Source organism: Pipistrellus kuhlii, unplaced genomic scaffold (genome assembly GCF_014108245.1).
Source record: "Pipistrellus kuhlii isolate mPipKuh1 unplaced genomic scaffold, mPipKuh1.p scaffold_m20_p_7, whole genome shotgun sequence".
Classification (NCBI taxonomy): domain Eukaryota; kingdom Metazoa; phylum Chordata; class Mammalia; order Chiroptera; family Vespertilionidae; genus Pipistrellus; species Pipistrellus kuhlii.
The window spans coordinates 13,729,342-13,754,739 of record NW_023425573.1 but is presented as its reverse complement, the minus strand read 5'-3'; the positions used below and the strand labels follow the sequence as shown (position 1 = coordinate 13,754,739).

At 45.9% G+C, this 25,398-nt stretch overlaps 2 protein-coding genes across 9 annotated transcripts in view; both read right to left on the bottom strand.

Moving 5' to 3' along the window:
- The window catches only part of PGAP1 (post-GPI attachment to proteins inositol deacylase 1), a 65,167-nt gene extending 63,618 nt beyond the window's left edge, over nucleotides 1-1,549 (bottom strand). For both annotated transcript variants that reach the window (XM_036420813.2, XM_036420812.2), the window contains exon 1: nucleotides 1,294-1,549. In XM_036420813.2, the coding sequence (XP_036276706.1) occupies nucleotides 1,294-1,440 (147 nt within the window). In that variant the 5' untranslated portion in view covers nucleotides 1,441-1,549. The remainder of the gene's footprint in view (nucleotides 1-1,293) is intronic.
- Nucleotides 1,550-19,860: 18,311 nt separating this feature from the next.
- Nucleotides 19,861-25,398, bottom strand: part of ANKRD44 (ankyrin repeat domain 44) — a 195,330-nt gene continuing 189,792 nt past the window's right edge. For 3 of the 7 annotated variants that reach the window (XM_036421408.2, XM_036421403.2, XM_036421401.2), the window contains 3 exons: nucleotides 23,935-24,026; nucleotides 23,083-23,118; nucleotides 19,861-21,655 (listed from right to left, as the gene is read on the bottom strand). In XM_036421408.2, coding sequence (XP_036277301.1) covers nucleotides 21,408-21,655; nucleotides 23,083-23,118; nucleotides 23,935-24,026 — 376 coding nt within the window. In that variant the 3' untranslated portion in view covers nucleotides 19,861-21,407. The remainder of the gene's footprint in view (nucleotides 21,656-23,082; nucleotides 23,119-23,934; nucleotides 24,027-25,398) is intronic. The other 4 variants (XM_036421402.2, XM_036421404.2, XM_036421405.2 and 1 more) reach the window with 2 other exon arrangements.

Sequence of the window (25,398 nt, the reverse complement as noted above, 5' to 3'; positions counted from 1 at the left end):
CTCCTTCAGTAGCATCTGACATCACACCCCCTTAGAAGCATGGATGCAAAAGGAAGGAGGTAAGAATCTCAAAACAAACACAATCTGAACTAGAATTTCGCCCATGGGAGAGGAAGCTCACCAGTAACTTAAACCTTAAGCAGCATTTACGTCTGAATAATAGCAGCAGCATAATCAACTGTCTCCCCCATAATGATTTGCACCCAGAAGCAACCAGACTTCACCTTAAAGGAAAAAAAAAAAATCTGCTATGATTTTAAAAGTATACCACCAAGGCATTTTGTCAACATGTATTATATATAGTATATACACATCCTAGGGTGGGAGGCTATTATGTATTCCTTAATGAGATGCGTTTAGAAATAAAAGCATTATGGGGGAGTGGGGGAGGGAGAGGATGTCTTGGGGCAGTTTTGTCATTAGCCACAGCCTCTTCTTACAGCTGGTCACGAAGGAAATTCTCTAGTCTCTTAGGCTGAACTCCTAAGCTATGGAGACAATGTTCAAAATGGAACGGAGGAGGTGGGGGCGAAGGGGGAGGGAGAGAAGGGCCCATTTATCTTAAATAGCAAACACGGTGAGAGAGGGGGGGAAAAAACAAAAAGGAAGAGATTTTGAATGCCACCGGTACCAGGCGACCCGCATAAACGCAGGCGTGCATGCACACGCACAGCCCCACAGGGCGGGCGGCTCCGCAGCCCTGTGCAGGCGGGAACCGCGCTGGCTTTCCATGCACCTGCTCATCGGGGAGCCCTGCACCCGGAGGTGGACCGGGGGAGGGGGGGCAGGGGGTCCCTCGGGCGGCCCTGGGAACTCTGCAGCCACGACCCACCCTGCAGGAGCGCGGCCCCTTCCCGACAAGCGCGAGCTGCCACGCACACCCCGGGGCGGGCGGGGGCCGAGGGGGCGGGAGCGGGCGCGTGGAATGCGGGCGCACCTGTCGGGCGGGAACGCGGGGAGCCGGGGTTCGGATGTGGGGAGGGGGGCTGAGCATGCAGGGGGGGGGGGGGGGCAGATCCCGCCGGGAAAGCCTGAGCATGGCACTGGGGTCCGGGAGAGGGCAGGGGGGCAGGGGGACAGTTCCGAGCGGGTCAGCGAGGATGCTCGGAGAACCACCTGGGAAAACACGCCCCATCGTGGAGGAAGGGCACAAAGGGCAGGTGAGGGGAGTGAGGGGGTCCCCGCAGCCTTCGGGGGCGGAGGAGACCGCGGCCAGGCGGGGGGTGAGCGGGGTGGGAGAGGCGCGCGGAGCCCGGGCCGGGCGGGAGGCGCAGGGCGCGGGCGGCGCCTCACCTGGAACTCCGGGTACTCGAACATGTAGCTCATGCTGCACTTGTTCTCCTCGAAGCCGAAGAAAACGTCCCACAGCCCCAGGCTGGCCATGAGCACCATGAAGGCGTAAAACGCCAAGCTCCCCAGGCTGACGGAGGGCAGGAACATGGTGCCGGTGCCCACGCCGCCGCCGCCGCCGCCGCCGGGCACCCAGCTCGGACCCTGCGCGCCCCACACGCCTGGCCGCTCCGCCGGCGGAGCCGAGCCCGCGCCGCGCGCGCCTGCGCGGAGCCCCGCCCGCCGCGCCGCCAGTGCGCCTGCGCGCTGCCCCCACCCCTCCCCCGGCGCCGCCCGGAGCGGAGGTGGAGGTGGAGACGGCAGCCGGAGCGCAAATCTGAGCGCCGAGGCGGGTGGCTGGAGGGAGAGGGGGAAGAGGGGAGGGGCGAGGAAAGGGAAAGGAGCAGAGGGCTGGGAAGGGCCGGGAGAGGCCGGCTGGAGGGGGAGCCGGGAGGGGGGGCGGGGTGATGGAGAGGGTGGGCGGGGCGCGGAGAGGGGCGGACTGGGCTGGGTGACCCTGGAGACCCCGAAGCGTTGCAGATGGCGAGCTGGCGGGCGAGGGGAGGAGGCCATCAAAGCCTCTCCTTCGCAGTTTTTAAATCCTCCTTGTTGCTTTTCTTTTCTTTTCTTTTTTTGGAAACGCCTCTGGCCTCCGCAATGTGGGTTCTCCCCGCGCCCCCCGCACCCGAGCAGCTCAGGACCCCGCAGCTGAGGCCCGAGCAGATAGATGGCTTTCCTTCTCTGGGACCGCCCGGTGGGGAACAGCGCATAAAAACCCGCCAGCAGGCCCATAACTTTCTGTGTTTGGGGCGAGAGGGGAAACTGCACCACAGGAGCCTGGATGCTAATCTGGAAGAAGCGTTACCAAAAGGTCCACGAGCCCCGAGACCCCAGCTGGCACCTGCGTGACCATCTAAACGCCGACCGCCTGTCTCTCCCCATCCCCCGCCCCCCCAACCTCCGCCTCTTGGGAAATGGGGTGCACGTTAACGGAGGGAGGCAGTGGAGCTCACGCATCTACTCAGACTTCATTCATTCTGTGACTTCATTCATTTTGGAGAATTTCGGTTTGGCTTTGCACAAAGGAGCTTAAACACCATCCATAATCATGGATAGCAGCATCAAAACACTGGAATGTTAGGAGGAAAAACAAACAACCACAGTGTCACTCTTTACAGCTGACCCAAGAGCAGCTGGTGTGTGTGTGTGTGTGTAAATGCAAAATTCTTAGAATTATTTTAGGCGCTGACTGAATTGCATTTCACCCGGGCTGATTCCCTGGTGGGGTGTTTTTTTTGTGTGTTTTTATTTTTTTATTTTTGGTTTGTTTTATTTTTCCTGCGCAGAGGAAGTTTGGCTATTTTATGACACATAAAAATCAAAGAATTTTAAAAACTCAAAGCTTAAGTTTACTTTATCCAGCACCCTGCTATTCAGAATTGAGAACACCTAGGATGTGGGGTGGGATGAGGGGGGAGGCCGTGCCAGGGATGACAAATCATTTGGGGAAGGGATTAAGTTTTACAGTGGAAAGAGGCATGCATTGAGAACATCGCAGATGGAATGTCTGCCCATGTTTCTCCTGGCGTGTCATGACCAGCACACAAACCAGGGGTGAGTCTGCAGCTCTCATCTCGGTGTTGCCTACATTCCATGTGCACGGGGAATTCCCGTGGAGGTTGTGTGTGCGAGCAGCTCCTGACTCAGCCCTGCCGGAGGGGCCCTGCCTTTCTGACAAGCCTCTGCCTAAGGGATGCCAGGGACCTGGTTAGGGGGCTGCACTGAGTGACACGGATCTCCCTGTCCGAGGACGGCCCCATGGAGAAACCCTGACCCTGACCACAGAGCTTGCTTTTCTGGAGCTTTCATGAGTGTGGCCACCTCCTGCCTTGGTCGTACCCCCAGACAGAAGCAGGGGAGAGAGTCCATGGATTCTCTATGTTTGTCATCTTTGTGGTTCTACTTTTTACCTTTCCCTTTCCTATCCATCATGTTCCCCTCCTGGCTCCCCTTCCCTATAGAAACTAACCCTCCGGAGCAAGACTTACCACCATGGGCCAGTGCTGTCAGCTTCCTGACCTCTGCTTACAGACTTCCAGCCTTGGCTGACTGCGGTTTGGCTCTGAGCCCTGACACTCATGTACCTGAGGTTCGCTGGAGAAAATGACAAAATTATTTGAGTTATTGTTCAGACATATGTGTGCGTTTCTGGTCAACGTTCCTATTCTGCAGACCACTCCTTTGAAGCTCTCTACAGTGCCTCTTCTTTTTCTATTAGCAGATTTTCAGTACATCCTTCTAGCTTCCTATTCATGCACAGAGATTTTAATTTTCAGGTGCACATTCCTTCAACTTTAATTTCCAAGTTGCTCATCGCCATCCATCCTGATTCAGTCAGAACATCTGAAGCGCTGAGAACAATGGCTGGCACTATGGGGAGCTGCTGTTCTGAGAGGACATCAGGAGCGCATCCCTGTGATTGTGCAGTAGTGTCCTCCCCCACATCCCCTTTCTCTTCAGGGAATTGGTTTCATCACGTTGGAGTCTCTGTCAAGCCTTCTCCGTCTGTCCCCCCTCCCCTGTAGCTCTTGCCTTCTCATGGCAGTCAGGGTTCCTCCAGGTGTGGCTTTTAGAGCTTAAATGAATGCCGCCATTCAAGAAGGAAAAGGCCATGCAATCAGTTGATAATCACCTCTCCACTGAGACACTTCGTAATTGCATTAATGGAACAGTTTTTCGGAAAACCTGTTAGGTTTGTTTAAATTCCATTAGCTTTTTAAAATTTTTTATCTTTATTAAATATTACAAATGTCCCTTTTCCCCACCCACTGACCCCCTCCACCCTGCTCCTGCTCCCTCCCCAGATCTTCACTGCACTATTGTCCCTGTTCATGGGCTATGCAAATATTCATGTAAATTCATTGGTTAATCTCTCCCCTCCCCCTCTCCCCTGAAATTCAAATCAGTCTGCTGCATGCTTCTGTGTGTCTGGTGCTATTTGGTTCAACAGTTTATTTTGTTTTTTATATTCCACATATAAGTGAAAGCATGTGATTCTCGTCTTCCTCTGACTGGCTTTTGTTTGCTTGCTTTATTTACTGGAGGCAAAGCCTCACTTTTCCACACACAGTAACCTCCTTCATGTTACCTAATTTTTAAAAAAATATGTTTTTATTGATTTTAGAGTGGAGGGTTGAGGGAGAGAGAGAAAGAAACATCCATAATAGAAAACCATCAGCTGGCTGCCTCCTGCACACCCCTCCTGGGGATCGAGCCTGCAGCCCGGGCATGTGCCCTGACTAGAATCGAACCAGAGACCTCTCCATGCATGGGGTGATGCCCAACCAGCTGAGCCACACCAGCCAGGGCTTACCTGGTTTTTGTACAGAGGAAGAAGCAATTGTACCATCTAGCGTGGGAATCTAGTTGTTTTCTAAAATTAATTTTACTAGACTATACTGGTGACAGTGCACCACCCTCACACTAGAGTTTTTAAAATAAACTTCATTTTTTTTCTTTAAAACCCCATAAATATAGATTGGCTATTAGAAACTAAAATTTATTTAAATCAATTGGTTTAAAGCCCTTTATTAAATTTGTTGGTTTGACCTCCTACTACCTTATATGTTGGTTTGACCTCCTACCGCCTTATATGAATAGGCATTGAATAAATATATGTTTTTAATTTATTTGAAAATAAGTCAGAGTCTACAGATTACAGTCATAAAACCTCACCTTTTCTTTGATGCTTCACAGCTAAAAAAAAGAAAAAGAAAAAGAAATAATGCCAGCAATTCTGTGCCTGCCAGCTCTGTTTCCAAGGAAACGGAGAATAGATCATCAAAAACAAAATACGGGTTTTCAACCTGATTACCCTTTTCCCACCAGTTCAGTCTCCTTTGCTGCAAAAGGAAAGGCAACAGAGCCTCTGCCTTACAATTCAGAGTTTTAGTTGTGCTGTCTCATAAAACCAGCCCCCCCCATTAATATTTTGGATTATGTGTTGGTTTTCTTATAGAGACTGTTCACAGGATAAAGAATACCTTTTAAATATAAAGCACTATCTACACTAGCTGAATAAGCCAATATATTTTTAACTTTGCAACTGTCAAATGTTTAAATTATTGAATATCAGATTTGACATTTCTTTGGAATAATACAAGAAAATAATGGAAATATATAAGTAAAGGATAAAGACTTCTAGAATGAAGTGTTTTATTTAAATAAGAAAGAGAGCAGCGACAGATTGAAAAAAAACATAGGTGTCCAGGGAAAAATAATTGGACTTCCTCAGTAGAAGAAAATACCACTATCACATTGCTCTTTTCTCCATGATGGATAAACAATTCTGAAAAATTACAGCTAGAGATCACGAAAGTTTGGTTTAGCTTTATTATATATTATTACCTAGTTCTGCTATGTGTTTTATAAAAGCAGTATTTTTTTTCCAAATCGACATGTTTTATACCTTAAACTCATTCAATGTTACATGTCAATTATATCTCAATAAAGCTGGGAGAAAAAAGGCAGTATTCCTCTGTTTTAAATTTTTAAAGCTAGAGTGTTCCCTTTGGGGTGAAGCACACAATAGAAATTTGTTTCAAGGGGAGTGCCCTTTAAGAGGCTTTAGAAGGCATATTAATACTTTCAGATAATGAGTTCTGAAATTCTGATAATAATTCTAATGGTAAAGAGCGGTGGATGTAATCATTGCTTGGGGTCTTCCTTATCAGTTTTCTGCTTATATGTCCATTTCCTCCAAAGGGGTGTAGCTCTTCAAAGGCAGGGCTGTAAGAGGGTCTTGGTTAATTTTAATGCCTAACCCAGGTACAGGCCTTGTAAGCAGAGGTAGTCTGTAAGTGTTTTTGAATAAATATTTTTTTAATTTAAGTAATATACTATACTTTAGTTAGAGCTTTTAGCTACATTTGTGTCTTTTACTACGAAATGCCAATTTTGTGATGTTCAAATACTTGGAGAGTAAAATACTAATTCAGAAAATTAGCTCAGCTTCTGTACAGCAAAAGAAACCATCTACAAAACAAAAAGGCAACCAACAAAAAGGGAAAAGATATTTGCAAATGATAGCTCCTATAAGGGAGCTAATATCTAAACTATATACAAAGAACTCAACAGCTAAAATACAAACAATACAATTAAAGAATGAGCAGAGAACCTGAGTAGAAAAATTTCCAGGGAAGACATAGACATGGCCAACAGGTATATGAAAAGATGCTCACATCCCTCGTGATAAGGGAAATGCAAATCAGACCATAAGGAGAGACTACCTCACACCTGTTAGAGTGGCTATTGTCAGTAAGACAAGAAATAACAAGTGTAGGAGGATGTGAAGAACCAGGAACCTGGCACACTGCTGGAGGGAATATAAATAAATTGGCACAGCCACTGTGGAAAACAGTATGAAGGTTCCTTGAAAAGTAGAGCTGCCATATGACCTAGCAATCCCTCCTGGGCAGGCCCTGGCCAGGTAACTCAGTTGGTTAGAGCATCGTCCATATATGCCAAGGATGCAAGTTCAATCCCCTGTCAGGGCACTTACAAGACCATCACCTTTCTGTTAAAGAGGCTAACGTGATGACATGGCACAAAACTGACATTCAGAAACCCTGACGCAAAGAAGGTGGGAAGTCCTTGGAAGGAGAGACGAGTCTGCTTTACTCACAGGCACCGAAGTCCGTGAACCCAGGCAGCAAGCACAGCGCAGGGACCGGACACTCCAAGGCACCGTCTGTCAGCAGAAGAGCTCAACGGAGAAGACTCAGAGCCCAACGGAGGCAGCTGTGCTGACACCCAGGGGTTCTTGGGAGTAGATCTTGGCTGGAGACTGAGAACGTCTACATTTCTAGTAAGTTCCCAGGGGATGCTAGGGACTCCTGGTTTGGGACCATGCTATGAGGACCATGGCTCTAGACTTTAAAAGGTATGGAATGTAAGTGATCAGTTGTGTACATTTGGGTGTGTTTTTTTTTGTTGTTGTTTGTTTTTTTAATATATATTTTATTGATTTTATACAGAGAGGAAGGGAGAGAGATAGAGAGTTAGAAACATTGATGAGAGAGAGTCATCAATCAGCTGCCTCTTGCACACCCCCTACTGGGGATATGCCCGCAACCAAGGTACATGCCCTTGACCGGAATCGAACCCGGGACCCTTCAGTCCCCAAGCCGACGCTCTATCCATTGAGCCAAACCGGTCTCGGCGATTTGGGTGTTTTTTTTGTTTGTTTGTTTTTTAATTTAATTTTTTAAAATATATTTTATTGCTTTTTACAGAGAGGAAGAGAGATAGAGAGCTAGAAACATTGATGAGAGAATCATCAATCAGCTGCCTCTTGCACACTTGGGTGTTTTTTTAATGCTTAAACAGGAAGGCCTAAGTCAAGACCTATCGTAAGGGGCTGTAGGGGAAATATTTAAATCCGGGTAGACTTTGCCCACCACTTGTTTTCTCCGTGCAGGGGTTAAGAACGTAAATAGTTGAGCCCTGGCCGGTGTGGCTCAGTTGGTTGGGCATTGTCCCATACACCGAAAGGCTGCTGGTTTGATTCCTGGTCAGGGCATATGCCCGGGTTTCAGGCTCAATCCCTGTAGAGGGCAGTGCAGGAGGCAACCAATCAATGTTTCTCTCTTTCTCTCTCTCCCTACCTCTTGGGAGGGTGGGGGAGAACGGAAGGGGGATTGTGAACACTTGAGTCAGACAGACTCAAGTCTGTAAACCTTTGGGCAAGTTTCTTAACCTATATCCTATGTCTTTCATCTGTAAAATTAGGATAACACAGCACCAACCCAATGGGGCTGTGGAAAGATTGACTGATATATGCACAGAAATTTAGCACCGTACCAGGGCATCAGGAAATGTAGCAGGCATTTGTTTGGGGCAACCCAGCATCAATCTCTGCCACATTTGCAGCAGTCCCAATTACCTCTCATTACTGAGGAAAGCCTTCTGAAATCCGAATCTCAGGAACAAAGCCAAGATAATAACCTGCCAGACTGATCCTCCCGGCTCACCATGGAAACCATTTCATGCCGTGGCAGGTCATTTACAAGCAAAAGTATAAGGCTAAGAATTGCCTTTCTGGAAATGTTTAATCCTTGAAAACTGCCCCCAGTGTTACCAGAGAGGGAGAAGATGGCTCCCGAGGTTTCCTGACTGAATTAATTAGTTTGCAAGCGTAATATTATTCTGTATCTTGAATTCATAGCACTTTGCTAAAAGCTTTGCAAGGGAAACAAAGGGTTTTTATCCTTTTAATTTGTGATGAAAAGTTGAAGCTAGTCGATAGGATGGAATGCTATTTTTTTTGTTATCTGTAAAACAATAAAAACTATTAATTTGGGATGGAAATATTTGTGATTTCATTACAACAAATGCATGACCAACTTCAGTATTCTTCTGTTAGAGGATGTGTTTATGGCGGCTGAGAAGTGATGGTGTTCTTCCTTTCTCTCATACATCACCTGGGAACACTCTGGACCATGCTTCTAGGCTGGTTGATGGACTACCGCCTCTCAAGGATGCAAACCTTTGCTCCCTGCACCTCCTTACTCTCCTCAGAAGACAAGCCCTGAGATGATTCCATTACGTACGTGAAGCACACACGTGGCCTATGTACTCTAAAGTCTGGGGTGTGCTGTTGCTGTTTTAACGCTTCTCCTTTTATCGTGTCTTTCAGAGGGCTCACAGAGACACACCTTTAGCTGCTACCCACAATCCTCTCCCCTTTCCTTGGGAGCCGTCCCTTCTCTCCTGCATGGCCATATGCTTCAGGGAGACCAGCCCCATTGCCAGCCGAGTGAAGGGAGGGGCGAGGGTGGTTTTCTTGCCCTAGACTGGGACGTGACAAGGGCCTGTGAAACAAATCTGGCAAAGATGATCTGAGAAGTCTGGTGGAGACGTGTGGGAAACCTTTCCTTACTCTTAAAAGCGGTCTCAATTGGCCATTTAAGTTTAATAGTAAAAGACGGGTTACGGATAACAATGCATTGTAAATCCTTCAGAAGGAGAATGTTTTGAGGATTATTTGTGTGTGTGTGTGTGTGTGTGTGTGTGGCCGTTTTACATTATTAGCTTTTTAAAGTCAATACTTTTAAACAGAAGCAACTTGCTAAAAATCTGTCACAGGCCAAACCGGTTTGGCTCAGTGGATAGAGCGTCAGCCTGCCGACTGAAAGGTCCCGGGTTTGATTCCGGTCAAGGGCATGTACCTTGGTTGCGGGCACATCCTCAGTAGGGGGTGTGCAGGAGGCAGCTGATTAATGTTTCTCTCTCATTGACGTTTCTGGCTTTCTATCCCTCTCCCTTTCTCTCTGTAAAAAATATCAATAAAATATATATTTTTTAAAATCTGTCACAGAATTTAGGGACCCATTACAACAAAGTTTAATAAGAGAAAAACCATTTTGTATTCAGCTTACTCTAATTGAAACCCCATCAAAAAGATTACCAAGAAGATGAGGAAGCTTTTGAGTGATGAATAACTTAACTATCTTGATGGAGTGATGGGATCACCGGTATTTACATAGGCTACAGCATACCAGATTGTACACTTTAATATGTGCAGTTCAACTGTCAACTATATCTCAAGGATAACTTTCTCTGATTACAATGCAATTAAGTTAGAAATTAATAATAAAAGATCTAGTAAAACCCACATAGATATTGTAAAGTTTCTAAAGATTCATGAGTCAAAGAAAAAATTATGATAAAATTTAGAAGGTCTTTAAAATTGAGTAACAAAAACAGTACATAACAAACCTTCTAAGATGCAGCTAAAGAGTTGCTCAGAGGTAAACTTATCTTAAATGCTTACACAGGGAAATAAAGAGGACTTGATATTATTATTCTAAGTTAGAAAAAAAGACTAAATGATGAATAGAAGAATATAAAAACTGAAATTAATGATATTGAAAATATACATATAAAAGGAAAGATCCCCATATAAAAGTTGTTTACTTAAGTGACTAGACAAACCTCTGGCAAGTGTAATGATGGGGAAAAAAGAGGAAGAATTAAAAAAGAAGAAAAAGGAAACAAGATGCTGTAGACATTAAAAACAAGTAAGAATATCATGATTCACTTCGGCCAGTGGAGTAACAGCAGCCAGATTTATCATCCTGCCTAAAACAGCCAAAAAGCCAGACAAAATATGTGGAACAATGATTTTAAGACACTGAACATCAGAGAACAACAACAACAACAAAACAACAACCCTGTAATTCCTGGAAAAATGGAAAAACAACAACAAAAGAGAGCATATGAGGAGAGCCCTGTCTGTGGCACTTACCATTCTGAGAGCTTCGGGCCGCAGTGCAGGGGATGGGAATCCAGGTGGAGCCAGCAGGTGGCCTGAGTTGCTGAGTTGATTCTCCAAGAACACAGAGCTGAGTCCAGGGCGACCAAAGAAGCCAGAGTTCGCAGGACAGAGCACCAGGCTCCGGAGAGCTTCACGGAGGCAGAGCGGGGATCTGCACAGGCCTGAGGACACTGCATTAGGCATCCGAAGGCATTCAGGGAAAGAGTGTCTGGAGTTCACAAAAAGCCAGAACCACTGCCTGCTTCCACCCGCCAGTCTAGAAAAGTCTCGTAACTCAAGGGCCCTGGATGGAAGTCTGAAGAAATGACAAAGGAACACGAAAAAACTTTCTGGCGGTAGAGTGAGGGGATGGAGAGGGGTCAGGGGGACTATGCTAATGGCATCCCTTCGACGAGAACAAACACCAGGAGTAGGGAGGGAACAGTGTTCCCACTAAAGATAGCATTTTATAGTTAAGGCAAAAGCAAGGTACCCCCACAATGGTACAGATATTTTTACAGAGAGGGGTAGCCAGCATGTAGAGCAGTTTTCACAGCAATGGTAGATTACTCGAGGTTTATCAGCACCATAACCAAGCAGGTTCAAGTTCAACAGTAGGACAGAGAAAGATGCCAGAATTTGCCTGACCAGTGGCTCAATGGTTGTGCGTTGACCCATGAACCAGGAGGTCACAGTTCAATTCCCAGTCAGGGCACATGCTTTGGAGCTCAATTCTCAGTAGGGGTTATGCAGGCGGCAGCCCTCAATGATTCTCTCTCATCATCAATTTTTCTATCTCCCTCTCCTTTCCTCTTTAAAGATGCCAGAATTTAAAGAGTATATAGGATGTCCAAAAGGAAAAAAATATATACTTTGAATAATTATAAAGGCAATATTTATTAAAATACATTTCATTTTCAAAACTGAGCCATCAGCTGTTACAATGTGCACACATTTTTGGAAGACACCTTGTATATTCACTTGCATGCTAGAGAAATGTTCTAAATATATAATTTGGCAGTAAATTTTAACATTTTAAAACGAAACAGATCTTACCGGGGGAATAATTATCACATGCACATTGTACAAAATTCAAAGGGTATAAAAAAAAAAAGTGAGAAATCTCTCCCCTACCATGGCAATTACTTGCAAGTTATTTTTCTAATTATGTATCATCAGAGATGTGCTTTATTCCATTTGCCCTTTCCTCTTGATTTGATGAGTACAAAGTCCTCAATTTGCAAATGAACTCTTGGAACACGAATTGCTTGCACGTCCTGTGGATTCAGGCCGCAGGGTAAATGTCTGTTTCTGGTTTCCTAAGGAGGCTCACTAGCTTTCAATTACACCGCAAATGTAGCACAGGTAATAGTACGAAACAGAGCACATTTCATCCGTGGCTTCTCTGCTGAATGTGCTCCAAGTTTTAACGAAGGCTTTGAGAAATATGTCGATCCTCTACATGCTGCTCTCCTCTGAAATCCTAGTGGAGAGCCTCTCTCTTCCTCCCCAATCTCTACACTAGAATAATAATAATTAAAAAATGTGTCCATGGAAGTGGGTGAGGTAGTAATGGAACTTCTGGGAGGGTAACAACATTCACCCTGGGAATCCCCCTGTTGACTAGGGATCAGGTGATGGGGCCCCGTAGCACTGATAGCACCCTATAAGGTGTTAATGACTCAGAGGTGGCAATGACTTTTAATTTACAGACACCACTGAAAAGTTGACCATCTGTTTCATTCTATGCAAATGCTACCTGTACCCACGTCTTAGTTTTAATGGATACAACTTTGAAGGGAAGTCTTTTTCATGGTCATTTTTCTTATTTTACTTCCAAGAAGTACAACTATTTATTCTACAGGGTGTTTCAAAGCCAGCTCACCATCATGATATGTGACAAGTCTTTTGGCTGGGAAACCAGAGTAGGTGTATTTATGGTGTCTTACTTCAGCAAGCAAGCAACTGCCAAGTAATTAAACCAAACATTTTCTTTTCTTTCTCGCTCGATTTATTGACCAGATACATTAGGGCAAGGAATATGCTTAGAGAAGAGTCAGACAGTCTCCTGGGATGAAGCTGACATGGAAATGAGCAAGGTTCACAGAGGGATACAAAAAAGAGAGCAGTCCATGCTCTCTGAAGCTGGGGGCGGGGCTTGGAGAGGGACACTCACAGGAGACTGACCACCTCTTCCAAGTCTGCCTGGCACAGAGCCTGAGGTGCCCAGAGCAAAGGCACAGAGCTGGGCAATACCCCCACTCCACCCCACCCCCCATGCTGGGGAACTGCAATTAGGTGGGGCGGGGCCGACAGAGAGGATGTGGGCAGGGTGGTGGCCAGGGGTGAGTCTGGAGACTCCAGACCATCCAGGATTTATAGGTTCATGCCTTGCATTTGAACTCATCCATCATAATACTCTGGAAGCCTTTTTAAAAAACATTACTAGTCTTTTTACTCCCCTTACTAACTAGTTTTTTTAAGTTTTATAAACTTTAAAATTAAATACACTCTAAATGATAAAACTCTTAGTAATTTAAATAGAGATTCTAAGATGAAAAGTCAAAGCTGCTCTCTTGACCATCATGCATAACCCCTCATCCAACTCACCTGTAGAAATGTGCTTTTTAATTGAGAGACTATATCACAAAATATATATAGTTTTAGGCAGCAATTTTGAAAAAAAGATTGAAGAAGGGCAAGACTGCAAGCAAAGAGGATATGATTGCAGAAATCTAAGTATAATGAGGGTCTGAAATAGGAGCAGTGAAGAAGGAAATGAGGCAATTGGTTCAAAAGACACAGAAGGCACAGAAGGACAGGACTTCATAACCAGCTGGATAAGGATAGCAAAGAAGAAGGAGGAGTCTAGGATGTCTGTCTAGTTTTCAGCCTGGAGACACAGGATGAATTTCAATGCCACTGAATACAAAAGTCACCATAGGTTGTTCAAGGGAGAGAGGAAATGTGTTTGAGCATCCATGGAACAACCAGCTGGTGGAGACCACTGTGGAAATGGTGCTTGTGAGAGTTCTGAGCTGTGGAGCACCTTGGCCCTCTGACATCTTTATGGCCATTCTGGAGTGCTGAGGAACAATCTTAATTCTGAAAGTGTCCAGGCAAGGGACTTGACAATGAGTCTTGTATTAACCAACTCCATATGTACTATGCTTTTTTTCCACCCCCCAGATAACTTCCCCTGATCCTAAATTTGTTTCCTTGCTCTGAGGAGAAAGGGACTATCTCCTTAGTTTCTTCTGTGTGGACGAAATCCCTCTTCTGGTGGAAGGACTAAGGTACATCAGCCTCAGTGTCTTTTCTGGCATCTGCCTATGCCTAGCTCACTGCTTCAGATGGCGTGGGTGGTTGGCAGTTACTGTGTTGACTAACAGATCTGGTCTAAGAATACTAAAATGCCAGAGCTAAGAGGATATAAGAAGTTACTAACTCAAATCTTCATATTTTGCAGTTAGAGAAACCTTTACATTGTTTAAGTTCAGTTCCTTTCACTCTCCCTAAAAGGATGTATTCTCCAATTCTTAATATATAAATATATATCTGTGGGTTTTATTGAAGCAGTTCCAATTTTCCCCCCCTCTTTAACTATGGAGCTTGAAGCTGGTTCTAATGAGTAGTATTAACTTAGCACTATACAGAATGACTAATTTACCTCCCAATTTCTATTTATGCATTCCTTCTCTGTTCTTTTTAAAAACTGTACTGCAAAAGCAATTAACAACATAAATTCAGAGCAAAGGTTGCCCACAATTCTGTTGCTTAAATCAGTGTTTTAACTTGTTACATCCTATAGTCCTTGTTCATAAACACAATCCATTTTGACCTATTTTTGTGATGTAAGAATTTTATATTTACATTTAATATTTTCATTTAACATTTTGCACTAAATACATTTTCCCATTTAACTACAACTTCACCACCCTCTTCCTTTAACATTATAGGGTATGTCTGATATGTTTTTGTTCCATGATCATACAACATATAGACACCAATTAATTTACACATGCATATTTTGTTGATTTTGTTTGAGGTTATATTTTACTAAAAACTTGTTTCTTTAAACCATCCTACCCAATAAAAGAGTAATATGAAAATTAACCATCACTCCACTATACCCACAAGCCATGCCCACCAGCCAATCAGAGCAAGTATGCAAATTAACCCCAACAAAGATGCCTGCCACCACAGAGAGCAGGAGGGAGGCTTGAGTTTCCCTGGCAATGGAGGAAGCCAAGCTTTCCACACACCCTGGCTAGCCCAGGCCTCCACTCAAGGATACAAAGTTTCAATTATAGAAGATAAATCTCAAGAAAAATGGCGGCAGCCATGAAGCTGGAAAGAGCGGGAGGGTTGCTCCCAGTGGCAATGGAAGCCAAGTTTTTCACCTGCCCTGGCCGCCGACTTAGGCCTCCACTCTAGGCTACAAAGTTTCAATTGCAGAAGATAAATAAATCCCAGATACCAGGGCCTCTGCTTGGGTTGCCAGGGGACATGGCCAGCCTGCAAACCACCACAGGCCCCTCGCCCAGGCAACCCCACACCCTAAGGGAACCCCTACCCTAATCCAGGACACCCTTCAGGGCAAACCAGCTGACCCCCACCTGTGCACCAGGCTTCTATCCTATCTAATAAAAGTAATATGCAGATTGACCATCATTCCAACACATAAGATCAAGATAGCTGCCCCCATGAGGTCAAAGATCTTGCCCATAAGATGGCCACCACAAGATGGCCAGTTGGGAGGGACCAGGCCTGCAAGGGAGGACAGTTGGGGGCAATCAAGCCTGCAGGGGAGGGCATTTAGGGGTGACCAGGCCGGCAGAAGAGGGAAGTTGGGTGCAAACAGGCTGGTAGGGGAGCAGTTAGATATCAATCAGGCTGGCAGGGCAGTGGTTAGGGGGTGATCAGTCTGGCAGGCAGAAGTGGTTAGAGGCAATCAGGAAGGCAGGCAGGCAAGCAGTTGGGAGCCAGCAGTCCTGGATTGTGAGAGGGATCCCAGATTAGAGAGGGTCATTATGACACTCACTGCGACCAGCCAATTAGCCTGATTGTGAATGGGGCCGGCTGGCCAACTGCCCACAGCCCCTTCCCCCAGCCTGCCCTGCCCCTGATCGAGCCCCCTTACACCGATCAGGGTGGGGCTGGTTGGCCAACTTCCCGAATTCCCTCCCCTGGGCCATCCTGGCTCCAACTGGCCCCTATTATGCACAAATTCATGCACTGGGCCTCTAGTGTGGAATATAAAACTGAAACTTATGAACACAAACAGCAGTGTGGTGGTTACCAGAGGAAGGGTGTGAGGGAAGAAAGGGGTCTTAATATAAGATGGCAGGAGAAGATTTGCCTTTGGGTGGTGGGCACATGGTCCTATATACAGATTTTATAAATTAATAATGCACACATGAAACCTATATGTTCATGTTGACTAATGTCACCCCAATAAAATAAAAAATAAAAATAAAAAAGGAAAGCATATGGATTTGTATATCTGAATGAGGACAGGGCAGAGTGCAACCTTTCAGAACATTTCTAGGAAAAATAATAATAATAAAAAAACAACCACAAAACATTTTCGGTAGGATGACACAGAAGAGAGATCTATAGGCGCACAATGTATATTCAGGCCAATGAAGATTTGTATGCACAAATTTAAACCAATTCCATAACCTCTCTGGGGCTCAGTATTTTCATGAAAAACACCGGGATGGGATTGGGATAGACTGGAAGAGCCGTTAACATTCTGTGACACTGTGATGTGAGGAGCTCATGAAGGCCCCACCCCCACATCTTCCTCTCATCAGCCAGGAACTCTATCATCGGGAATTTGTTTCTTAGTGCTTCTAGTGACTGTTTCTAAAATTACTACTCAAGGAGAGAAATTCTGATGAGATGAAGAGAAAATTTTCTATATACCTTTAAGAACAGTGAAGAGAGGCCGGGTCTCCTGTTGCTAATAAAGTAATTGAAAGGTAGTGGTGGCAACAACAAAGACAAGAACGGTTGAATTCAGTTTTGAGGACCTCATAAACTTCCTCCTTTCTGATACCTGCAACCAGACAATTAATCACATCTCCCCTCTTACCGTGAACACAAGGAAGCTTAGAGCAAACTCAAGTTGTCATAGCCACTGTGCTAAACTTTACAGTTCATATATTTGTGTTTCCTCTGTCTTAATTTTACTATTTCTAGTTTATCAAAAGTCTTTTGTTATGAGCCAGCTGAAATCTCTTATGACAAAAAAAAAAAAAAATAGAATCAACACAAATATACACATTTGAATTTTTTCTCTAATTGTGGTGATAGAAACAGAAGTATTAAATATGCATATACACGTCCCTGTTGATTATTTATTTCAAGAATTTAATGTCGCCGGGACCGGTTTGGCTCAATGGATAGAGCGTCGGCTTGGGGACTGAAGGGACCCGGGTTCGATTCCAGTCAAGGGCATGTACCTTGGTTGCGGGCATGTCCCCAGTAGGGGGTGTGCAAGAGGCAACTGATCGATGACTCTCTCTCATCGATGTTTCTAATTCTCTATCTCTATCCCTTCCTCTCTGTACAAAATCAATAAAATATATATATATATATATAAAAAAAAAGAATTTAATGTCAATTTGGCTCTGGTAGGGAAGATAGTAGTAAAGATGTAAATGGTCAGAACAGTTGGTAAAATCAGCATGACTTGGCACAAATGAAAGAAAACAGGAATTGCAACAATATTTGTACCGTCTTTATTTGTAAAAATAACCATCTGAATGCATTTCCATAGTATATTACAGTTAAGTACTTCATTACATTATTAGCATTCAGTAGTTGAAAAAGTATTAAACTGTGCTTGAGAAGATTCAGATTGGTTCAAAGTCATTCACTGAACTCAAAGTCATTTTCCTCATTTTTACAGTCATGGCATTTATCAGAGTCATTCAACCCCAATTTACATAAGAAAACATTACAGACAAAGTCCCACTGAAATCATCAAACAATATTTTATGCTGTTACAAATATATTATGCAAAATAGAACACTGGCACCAGATTTGTATCATCGTGCTTCGCAAAGATATATTGCACATGCTAAAGCATAAAACATGTAGACAGACTACCAACCGGAACACGTTTGCATTGAGCGTTTAGAACACTGCATCAGGAACGCGTAGAATCACGTTGTGTACACACACTCCGATTGTCACGACCTTGGAACGCTTTTCCCCTAGAACACTGACTTCTGGTTTACAGTTTGGTAAGAAGGTAAGCATTTTTAGCACTGCAAAAATCAAACAGAACTTCTAGAGAACACTTCGGCTTTCCCATGTCCATTTCAAAGCAGGGAAAAGGGGAACTATTAATAGGAAAAAATAAAGACACTTTGTACAGTCAAAGAAAGGCTGAAAGGAAAACTCATTGGTCTTATATTGCTCTGATAACACTCAAGTGAAAAAAACAAAAAACAAAACAAAACATTCACAGAACGTTTTCAGGATATACAGATATAAAAAGGCACTCTACCTTCATAGTATAAGACAAGAGAAAAAAGAGGGATGAGTTCTTCGACCAACACGACGGACAAGCAAACCGAGTGGCTCAACAGTACAAAAAGCATGACTAGTGCAGCGAATCCATTTGCTGTTCTTGTTCTAATTTAATAACAAAATAATAAGTCAAGCAGCTGTTTACTGCCTAAAGTACCAAAACATACTACGGTGCCCTTTTAGTAGTGATACATAGAAATCCCCTGAGCTATTTACTGTGGAATCGTAGCAGATTTTAGGCAATGTGGAGATAGTAATGGGTTTACCAAGGACAGGCAGACACTGGCGAACAGGTTAAGTGCAATGAAACTTGATCCCTGTGGTGTGGTTCAAGTCGGGGCTAAAAAGAACACATGTAGGTAAAAAGCACTAACCAGCTACGACTCAGTGAGAAGCACAATGTTTTCTGTTTCTGTTTTTTCTTAGAAAGCTATGCTGCAAATCTAATTTTATCTCTAAGAGATGTACTTGACAAATACAGAATTCGTTTTTCAAAGTCATTTCTCGAAGGAAAAAGAATTGGCCGGGGAGGGGAGAGGAGAGGAGGGAGCAGGAGGAAAGATGGATTCAATGAACAGTTCAGAGTAAGCATGACTTCATGTTGCTTCTTTGTCCTCCTTCTCTCTGTGAGGAAGGAGTGGGGCGGGGGGGGGGGGGGGGGGGGGGGGGAGGGCGTCAAAGGCAGTTCCGTGGAGATAAGGCCCAGGCCTGCGTCCTGATGCACCTGCTCCTGCTCTCCGTGAGCCCCCAGGGGAGATGTCACCGCAGCACCACCAAGGAAACGGCCGTCTCTTTGCCTGCTTTCTGTGCCAACGGAGCAAGATTTCCATTCACTCCTAGAAGAAGACAACACCGCAGTGTATTGTGCGTCTCCACACTGGCTCTCCCCCATGCTCAGGGTTTTGGTAATGATGAGGTCATTATTACTCATTAGCAATTCACCTCCTGTAAAAAAAAAATCCATCTTCTCTAAACAAACAGAGAGGACAGAGGGAGGAGGGGGATGCAGACATAATGCTGGAAGTCCGCTGAGCAAGTCCTCCTTGGTGAAGAATCCAACGTGAGCTTCTCCTTTGACCCAGGGTACAAAAGAGCGAGACTCACGTCTCTTGCCGTTGGACAAGAACTAGAAATAGAAAACAGAATCTGGATTTGATCCAGAGGTGGCAGAACACTGTTGTAAAAATCTCTCACATCCACTGTGGCACTGGCATTTCCAGGGTGAAAGGAACCTGGTTATAAGATGGATAGTGCTCCCCTAGCACACCACGTCCTTCCCGCAGTGGGAGCAGCCACGCTGGTGATTTTTATTTCTTCTCCTGGTGCAGGTGTCCACAAACTGACACCGTTTCCCAGGAGCTTCCTGGGCCCCTGTGGGGTGTCAATGCATTTGGGATAATTCCTGGACCTTTCTTTTGGCCATGTCTGTGCATATGATCCATTATGTGCTTCGGTTTCACCTGGCAGAAGAGCAGAGGACGCCAATGTCTTCTAAGCTCCAGGCTGGCCGCAGGCTGGGGCGGAGTGATGGATGCTGGGCCCGCTCTGATCCTGGTGGGAGATCCTGAGGACCGGTGAGACCTCAGCAGCGGCAATGCTGGGCGTGGCCGGGGGCTGTTGGCTGGCCCAGGGGGAGCCCTGGGTGTTTTTCTGCTTTTTTTGTTTTTCCCGGTAAGACACACAGCCATGAAAAGGGAGAACAAACAGAGGACGCTCCCTAGGCATTTGTTTCATTTCAAATAAATATAAACACATTTACATCAAAAGTATACGAACATTTTCTCTGGCAAAAAATACGCCGTGGTCAACACATCATCCGTTACAAATGGTAAGACATCCAACGGAAACCTCTGTCATAAGAAATATAAAATACAACAAAGACTCGTACGCAAAAAGATTCCATGTTAACTCCATAGAAAAGCTACTTCAGTTCTCACTGTCACGTCGAAGAAAAGCCAGTTAAAAGTCTTCCATTCTTTGACGGAAGCGTTTTGGTCCTCTGGTAGAGCTGGTTGCTGGGATACAAACATAACTATATACACATGTGTGCACGTGTGTGTGCGAGTGGTTCGGGAAGAGTCTCATTCTTCTTTCTGTGCGGCTATTCCCGGGGCGGGCCGGGGTCCGTTGGACCTAGAGGCTTTGGCAGAGGGAGCAGACACAGGGTTCACCAGGTTGATTTAATCAGCAAGCAGCTACCAACGGGCTTTCCTCTCCTCACCCCCCCGCTCCTGCCGCCTGCTCTGCCTCTCTCTGTCCCCTTCTGCAGCCACACGTGCCCTCCTTTGGCACCCCTTTAACTGAGAAGCTCCTGGGACATTTTACTATCGGTGAACGAGGCCGACGGCCCTGATGCTCTTTAGAGCTCACTGTTCTGTCTAAGGACGCATCAGGAAGCGCAGTGCCATAGCAAACTTGCACGGGCCTCCGGGTGTGGGTGCCATCTGACCTTCCCGGGAAGGGTCACAGACAGCCCCGGATTCCACCGCCCAGGGGGAAAGAAGTCACAGGCTTGCTATGAGGAGCGGTGGGTGCCGTGCTTGTGTTAAAGGAAAAAACAAGCAAGTCCGGTTTGCAATGAGTTTTTCTCCTTCATCTGGCAGCTTCAACCAACAGCCTCAGGAAGCAGTCCTGGCTGCTGAAGGGCTTACCCTCGGGAGGACACGGGTCATCGGGCTCCCTTAGAAAGGGGACTACAGGCATGATTTCCGGAGAGGGACACTTTGCCCTTGGGCTCTAGTGAGGGCGTAAACAGCCAAGGGAGAGGAGGTGGAGGCTTTTCCTATCTGCCCCGCCTCTCCCTTCCTGGGGACATGCATGTCCCAGACATACTCTTCTGACAACTCACTGCTAAGTGAGTATGTGAACAACAACAACAACAAAAAACCCCCACACTTTATAAAGGACAACAGTTCCGTCTCAGGGCATTATCCCCAAAGAAAAAGAAGTCTATGCATTTTTTAAAATTCCTTCCTTACAATGAGAGGTATCTTATTGTATCACAGAAGTATCTTAAGGAAAACAGGAGACAAATCAAAAGCGAGGCCCACCCGTGTGAGCGCTTGGCCTCCCTCAGTTTGCTGAAGGAATCCCTTCTCTACTGTCGCCTGGTGGCCTGGGTCCACAGTCACACTGGAACGTGCCCTAAACCCGGAATCCGAGCTTCTTCCCCTTCCTCCAACATGGCCGATAAAGGGAGAAGGTCTACAGTCCAAGGTCAAAAGGTTTCCGAGTCAGAGTCATTCTCATTGTACCCGTCCTCCGAGCCTACGTTGTTACTGCACAGGCTGACCATGCTACCCAGGCTGGAGAGGGTCGTCCTGTTCAAATTGTCTTTTTTAAAACAAACCAAGTTGACAGCCGTCATGGTACTGGAAGGAGAAAAAGGCATCATGGTAGCCAAAATGAGGGCCAGGCAGTCAGCCACGTCTTTGTTAGGAGCGCAAGCCAGGGCCGGGGTATGACCTGGGCGTAAATGCAGACAAGGCAGTGGTTAGTCCGGGACCTGGGGCGACGTGAGCATCCACAGTACATCTCATCGACCTCCCGCCGAGATGTATGTTGGGTTAGCAATCATGCAGGCACAGGGGGCAGCTACTTCTCATAGGGCATGCTAGGGAGGAGGCGAGAGGGGGCTGGAGGGGAGGCATTCCAGGGAGGGTTCGGGGGACTGTGTCCAGCTTACATGACAACGACAAGCACTCTAGTATCCAAAATTAGGCCGAATTTCAGTCCTTGTCTAGTGAACGGAAACATGAGGGGGTGGAGGGAGGGACACAATTCCACACACAAAATAAAATAAAATAAAAAAATACAGCCACAGGACAGCCAGGAAGGAGCTCCCACTGGCAAACACACACACTCACACCATGGACCTCAGGCCAGGGAGAGAGCACGCTCATTCTGAGAACAATGGCTTCCCATCATAGGTGGTGGTGTGTCAGATTCTACAATGAACGGGCTCTAGGGAGACGGGATCACGTGAGTGTGTCAGACACACGAAGACCCTGGTCATTGTGGTTGCACATGGACCACCATTAGAAAATAAAAGCTTGACAGAATTTTTAAAAATAGCAGCACTGCCAACCTACATGCAGCCGAGGTGGGGAAATGGCGGTAGTTGGCAGAGTTGTGCCATGCTCTACCATTTAGGCTGGCAGCCGGGAGGGAAAGTTATCTCCTTGCACGAAACAGGTGCGTGGGGAAATAGGTACTCTTGGATGTGATCACTGCTGCCTCAGTCCGCTCTGGTTCCAGGCCACCCTGTCCTCTCCGCCGGCCAGAGCTGCCACTACGTCTCGCTCACTTACTCAGAGGAACTGGCTCCATAAAACCCAACTTTTTGTTGTGCTGTTTGTCAGCACTTGACCTCATGTCTGCTTCCCCCTCCTCGCCCCTCTGAGCAGATTATTCCTTCTCTGGTGTGAAGACAAACAAGAAGGGACAGATATCTTAACTTCCTGTGCCTCGCAGGTCTGTGGTGAGTCCAGGTAATAGGACTGTGGGGCTGTACTAACGTGCCATGTTCCCGGGTCTCTGTGATGCGGCTGAGCTCCGAGACAAGCCAGTCCCACCAGCCCAAGCTCAGGAAGGGCTGGGGGAGCCTCGGGGGTAGCAGACTCACACCACAGAATTGAAAACTAAGTGTTCTGGCCTCTGGTCATTGTGGAGAAAAGCTGTGGGCCTCTGCTTGCCAACCTCAAAGTCTACCACGGTGAGTAGAGGGGGAGGGGAAGGGAGGCGGGAAAACCAGAGAGATGGATTGAGAGCGAACTTTCTGGGTCTCCTAGATGAATCGGGCCGGGGACGGAGCAGGGAACATGCTAGGGGAAACGGGGCCGCAAAACCGAGCTAACAGGAGTTACAGCTAATGACGCCATGGGGCTGCTTACTTCTGAGCAATGGGCATGAGCTGCTAATTCCAATACCTGTAATAAGCAGTTAATTGAGTTCCGTTAATGCATTTTATTATATGATATTAATCCATTGCCACAATCAATGCCACGTTTTGTTTTGTTTTTAAAAACTTTACTTAATTCGTAAATATCCAGAAGTCCCTCTTCTGCTCCCCACGGCTAATAGGCATTGTGCTAAAAATGGCAGCTTAATGCAATCCTGGTGTTCACAATTCCTTAGGAAGCAGAGTGTAAAGCTGCTGCTAAGAGTTACTAGTTCATTAAGAAAAGGGACGTTCTCTAATTCATTGAGAAAAGGGACGTTCTCTAGATCAAGAGAAACATCAAGCCTGCACATGAACTTGAAATTCTTATTCACATGCCCAAATAGCCATCCTGGGGATATGCGACCCGGTCTGTTCTCGAAAAGAAAAAAAGAAAAAGGTTGATCTCAGAATGGACTGGAACACAGAGCCCCGGTTTTGACGCGAGCCCTCGAGCATGCACGGATGACGTGGAATCCCTCACTCCTCAGGGCGCGCGGCCAGAACTGCGAAGGCCGAGGCGAAAGCTTGTCCGTGGGTCTGGGGCATCTGGACCGCCACGCTGAGGAGTCAGGGACCCTCGCCGCTGACACCACATGCAGAATGGGAGGCAGCGGTGGCTGCGGGGAGACTGTGCTTGAACGCAGACAGACAGGACACGGTACCCTGGTTGATTTCTCACACACGGGGGCTCTGCAGGGAGAGGGTTCCTACCGCCTCTTTAACTAGCACCTGCGTCCCTCATGTCCTGTGGCTCCCTGGCACAGGGAAGGCCCCTGGGTGATCGTGTACTCTCCCCACTCACCATTCTCATCGACAGCGAGGACACAGGCCCCTTTGGCCAGCAGCTCCTCCACCACGGCCTTCAGGCCATTGCGCGCAGCCACGTGCAGGGGCCTGAGAGAGAACACAGCGTCAGCCGGGATGCGGGTGGTGTGAGATGTGCCATTGGGGTGGCCTGCGCTCTGAAGGGGAAGCAGGCAGGTAAGAATCCATAAATAGCATCGGAACATTCTTACTGGGAAAAAAGAGATTTGTTGACCAGTTCTTTCCCAGGTGCTAATGACCCAAATCTTCCAAGTTGGCCCAGATTTCTCTGCAGATATCACAAATGCTCTGCATCTCAAACAACCTCAATGACAGCAAATAGGAAGACAGAGAACTCAAGCTCTAGTGCGTTTTCTAGAAGGTCCTTTATCCCCTGAGTTGTACTCCAGCATTTGAATCACTGTTTCACCCAGTTCATCAATATGACTGTCTAATATCACTCACGTAGATAAGCTCAAACCTCTTTGTTATTACTAAGTGATATTTTACTGAAGTTAGAACATCTTAAAGAACAATGTCAAAGTTAGTATATTCTGCTATATATTCCTTCAGAATGTTAATTTTTTTAAAAAAAAGCTAATATTCTTTGCCCTTTGAAACAAGTATATAATTTCCTACAATAAAAAATAAAGCAGCTTTTATTTATTTACTATTATTATTATTATGTTTAGTCCTCACTTGAGGATATGCTTATCTTTTCATTGATTTTACAGAGAGGAAAAGAGAGAGAAAGAAACACCAATTGGCTGCCTCCTGTATGCACCCCAACCGGGGATCGAACCTGCAACCCAGGTATGTGCCCTGACTGGAAAGTGAACCCATCTCCTTTTGGCGTATGGGATGATGTTCTAACCAACAGAGCCACATGGCTAAAGCTAACGCAGCTTTTACATTTTTCACACTGAGGATAACACTGAATTACATTAAAATGTAATTAAGACAAATTGCTTAGAAACTCTTCAAATATATTCTGGCAAACTAGTTTATAAAACTGGCATTTTTAGTAAGCATACATAATGCTAATCCTCTATAATATAAAAGCCCAATATGCTAAGTGTCTGACCAATTGGTCGACTGTTCTCCAATCGCTATGACACACACTGACCACCAGGGCAGATGCTTCTATCAGTAGGTTAGCTTGCTGCTGGGGTCCTGCTGATGGGGACTGAGTGAGATGGATCAAAAACGCCCTGGAGCCCTCCCACGGTCCCTTTCTGGCCCCGATCTGCACCAGTGGCGTCCCTTGACCTGGCTTGAGCCCTGTCACAATCTGGGACCTCTTGGAGGATGTTGGAGAACCAGTTTTAGCCCGATCCCGGCAGGCCAGGCCAAGGAATGCCACAGGTGCATGTACTCATGAGTACATTTAGTACATTTATACAAATATTTCCCAAATAGGTCATCCCATAAGTTTTTATAATCACCTATTAAATTTATAATA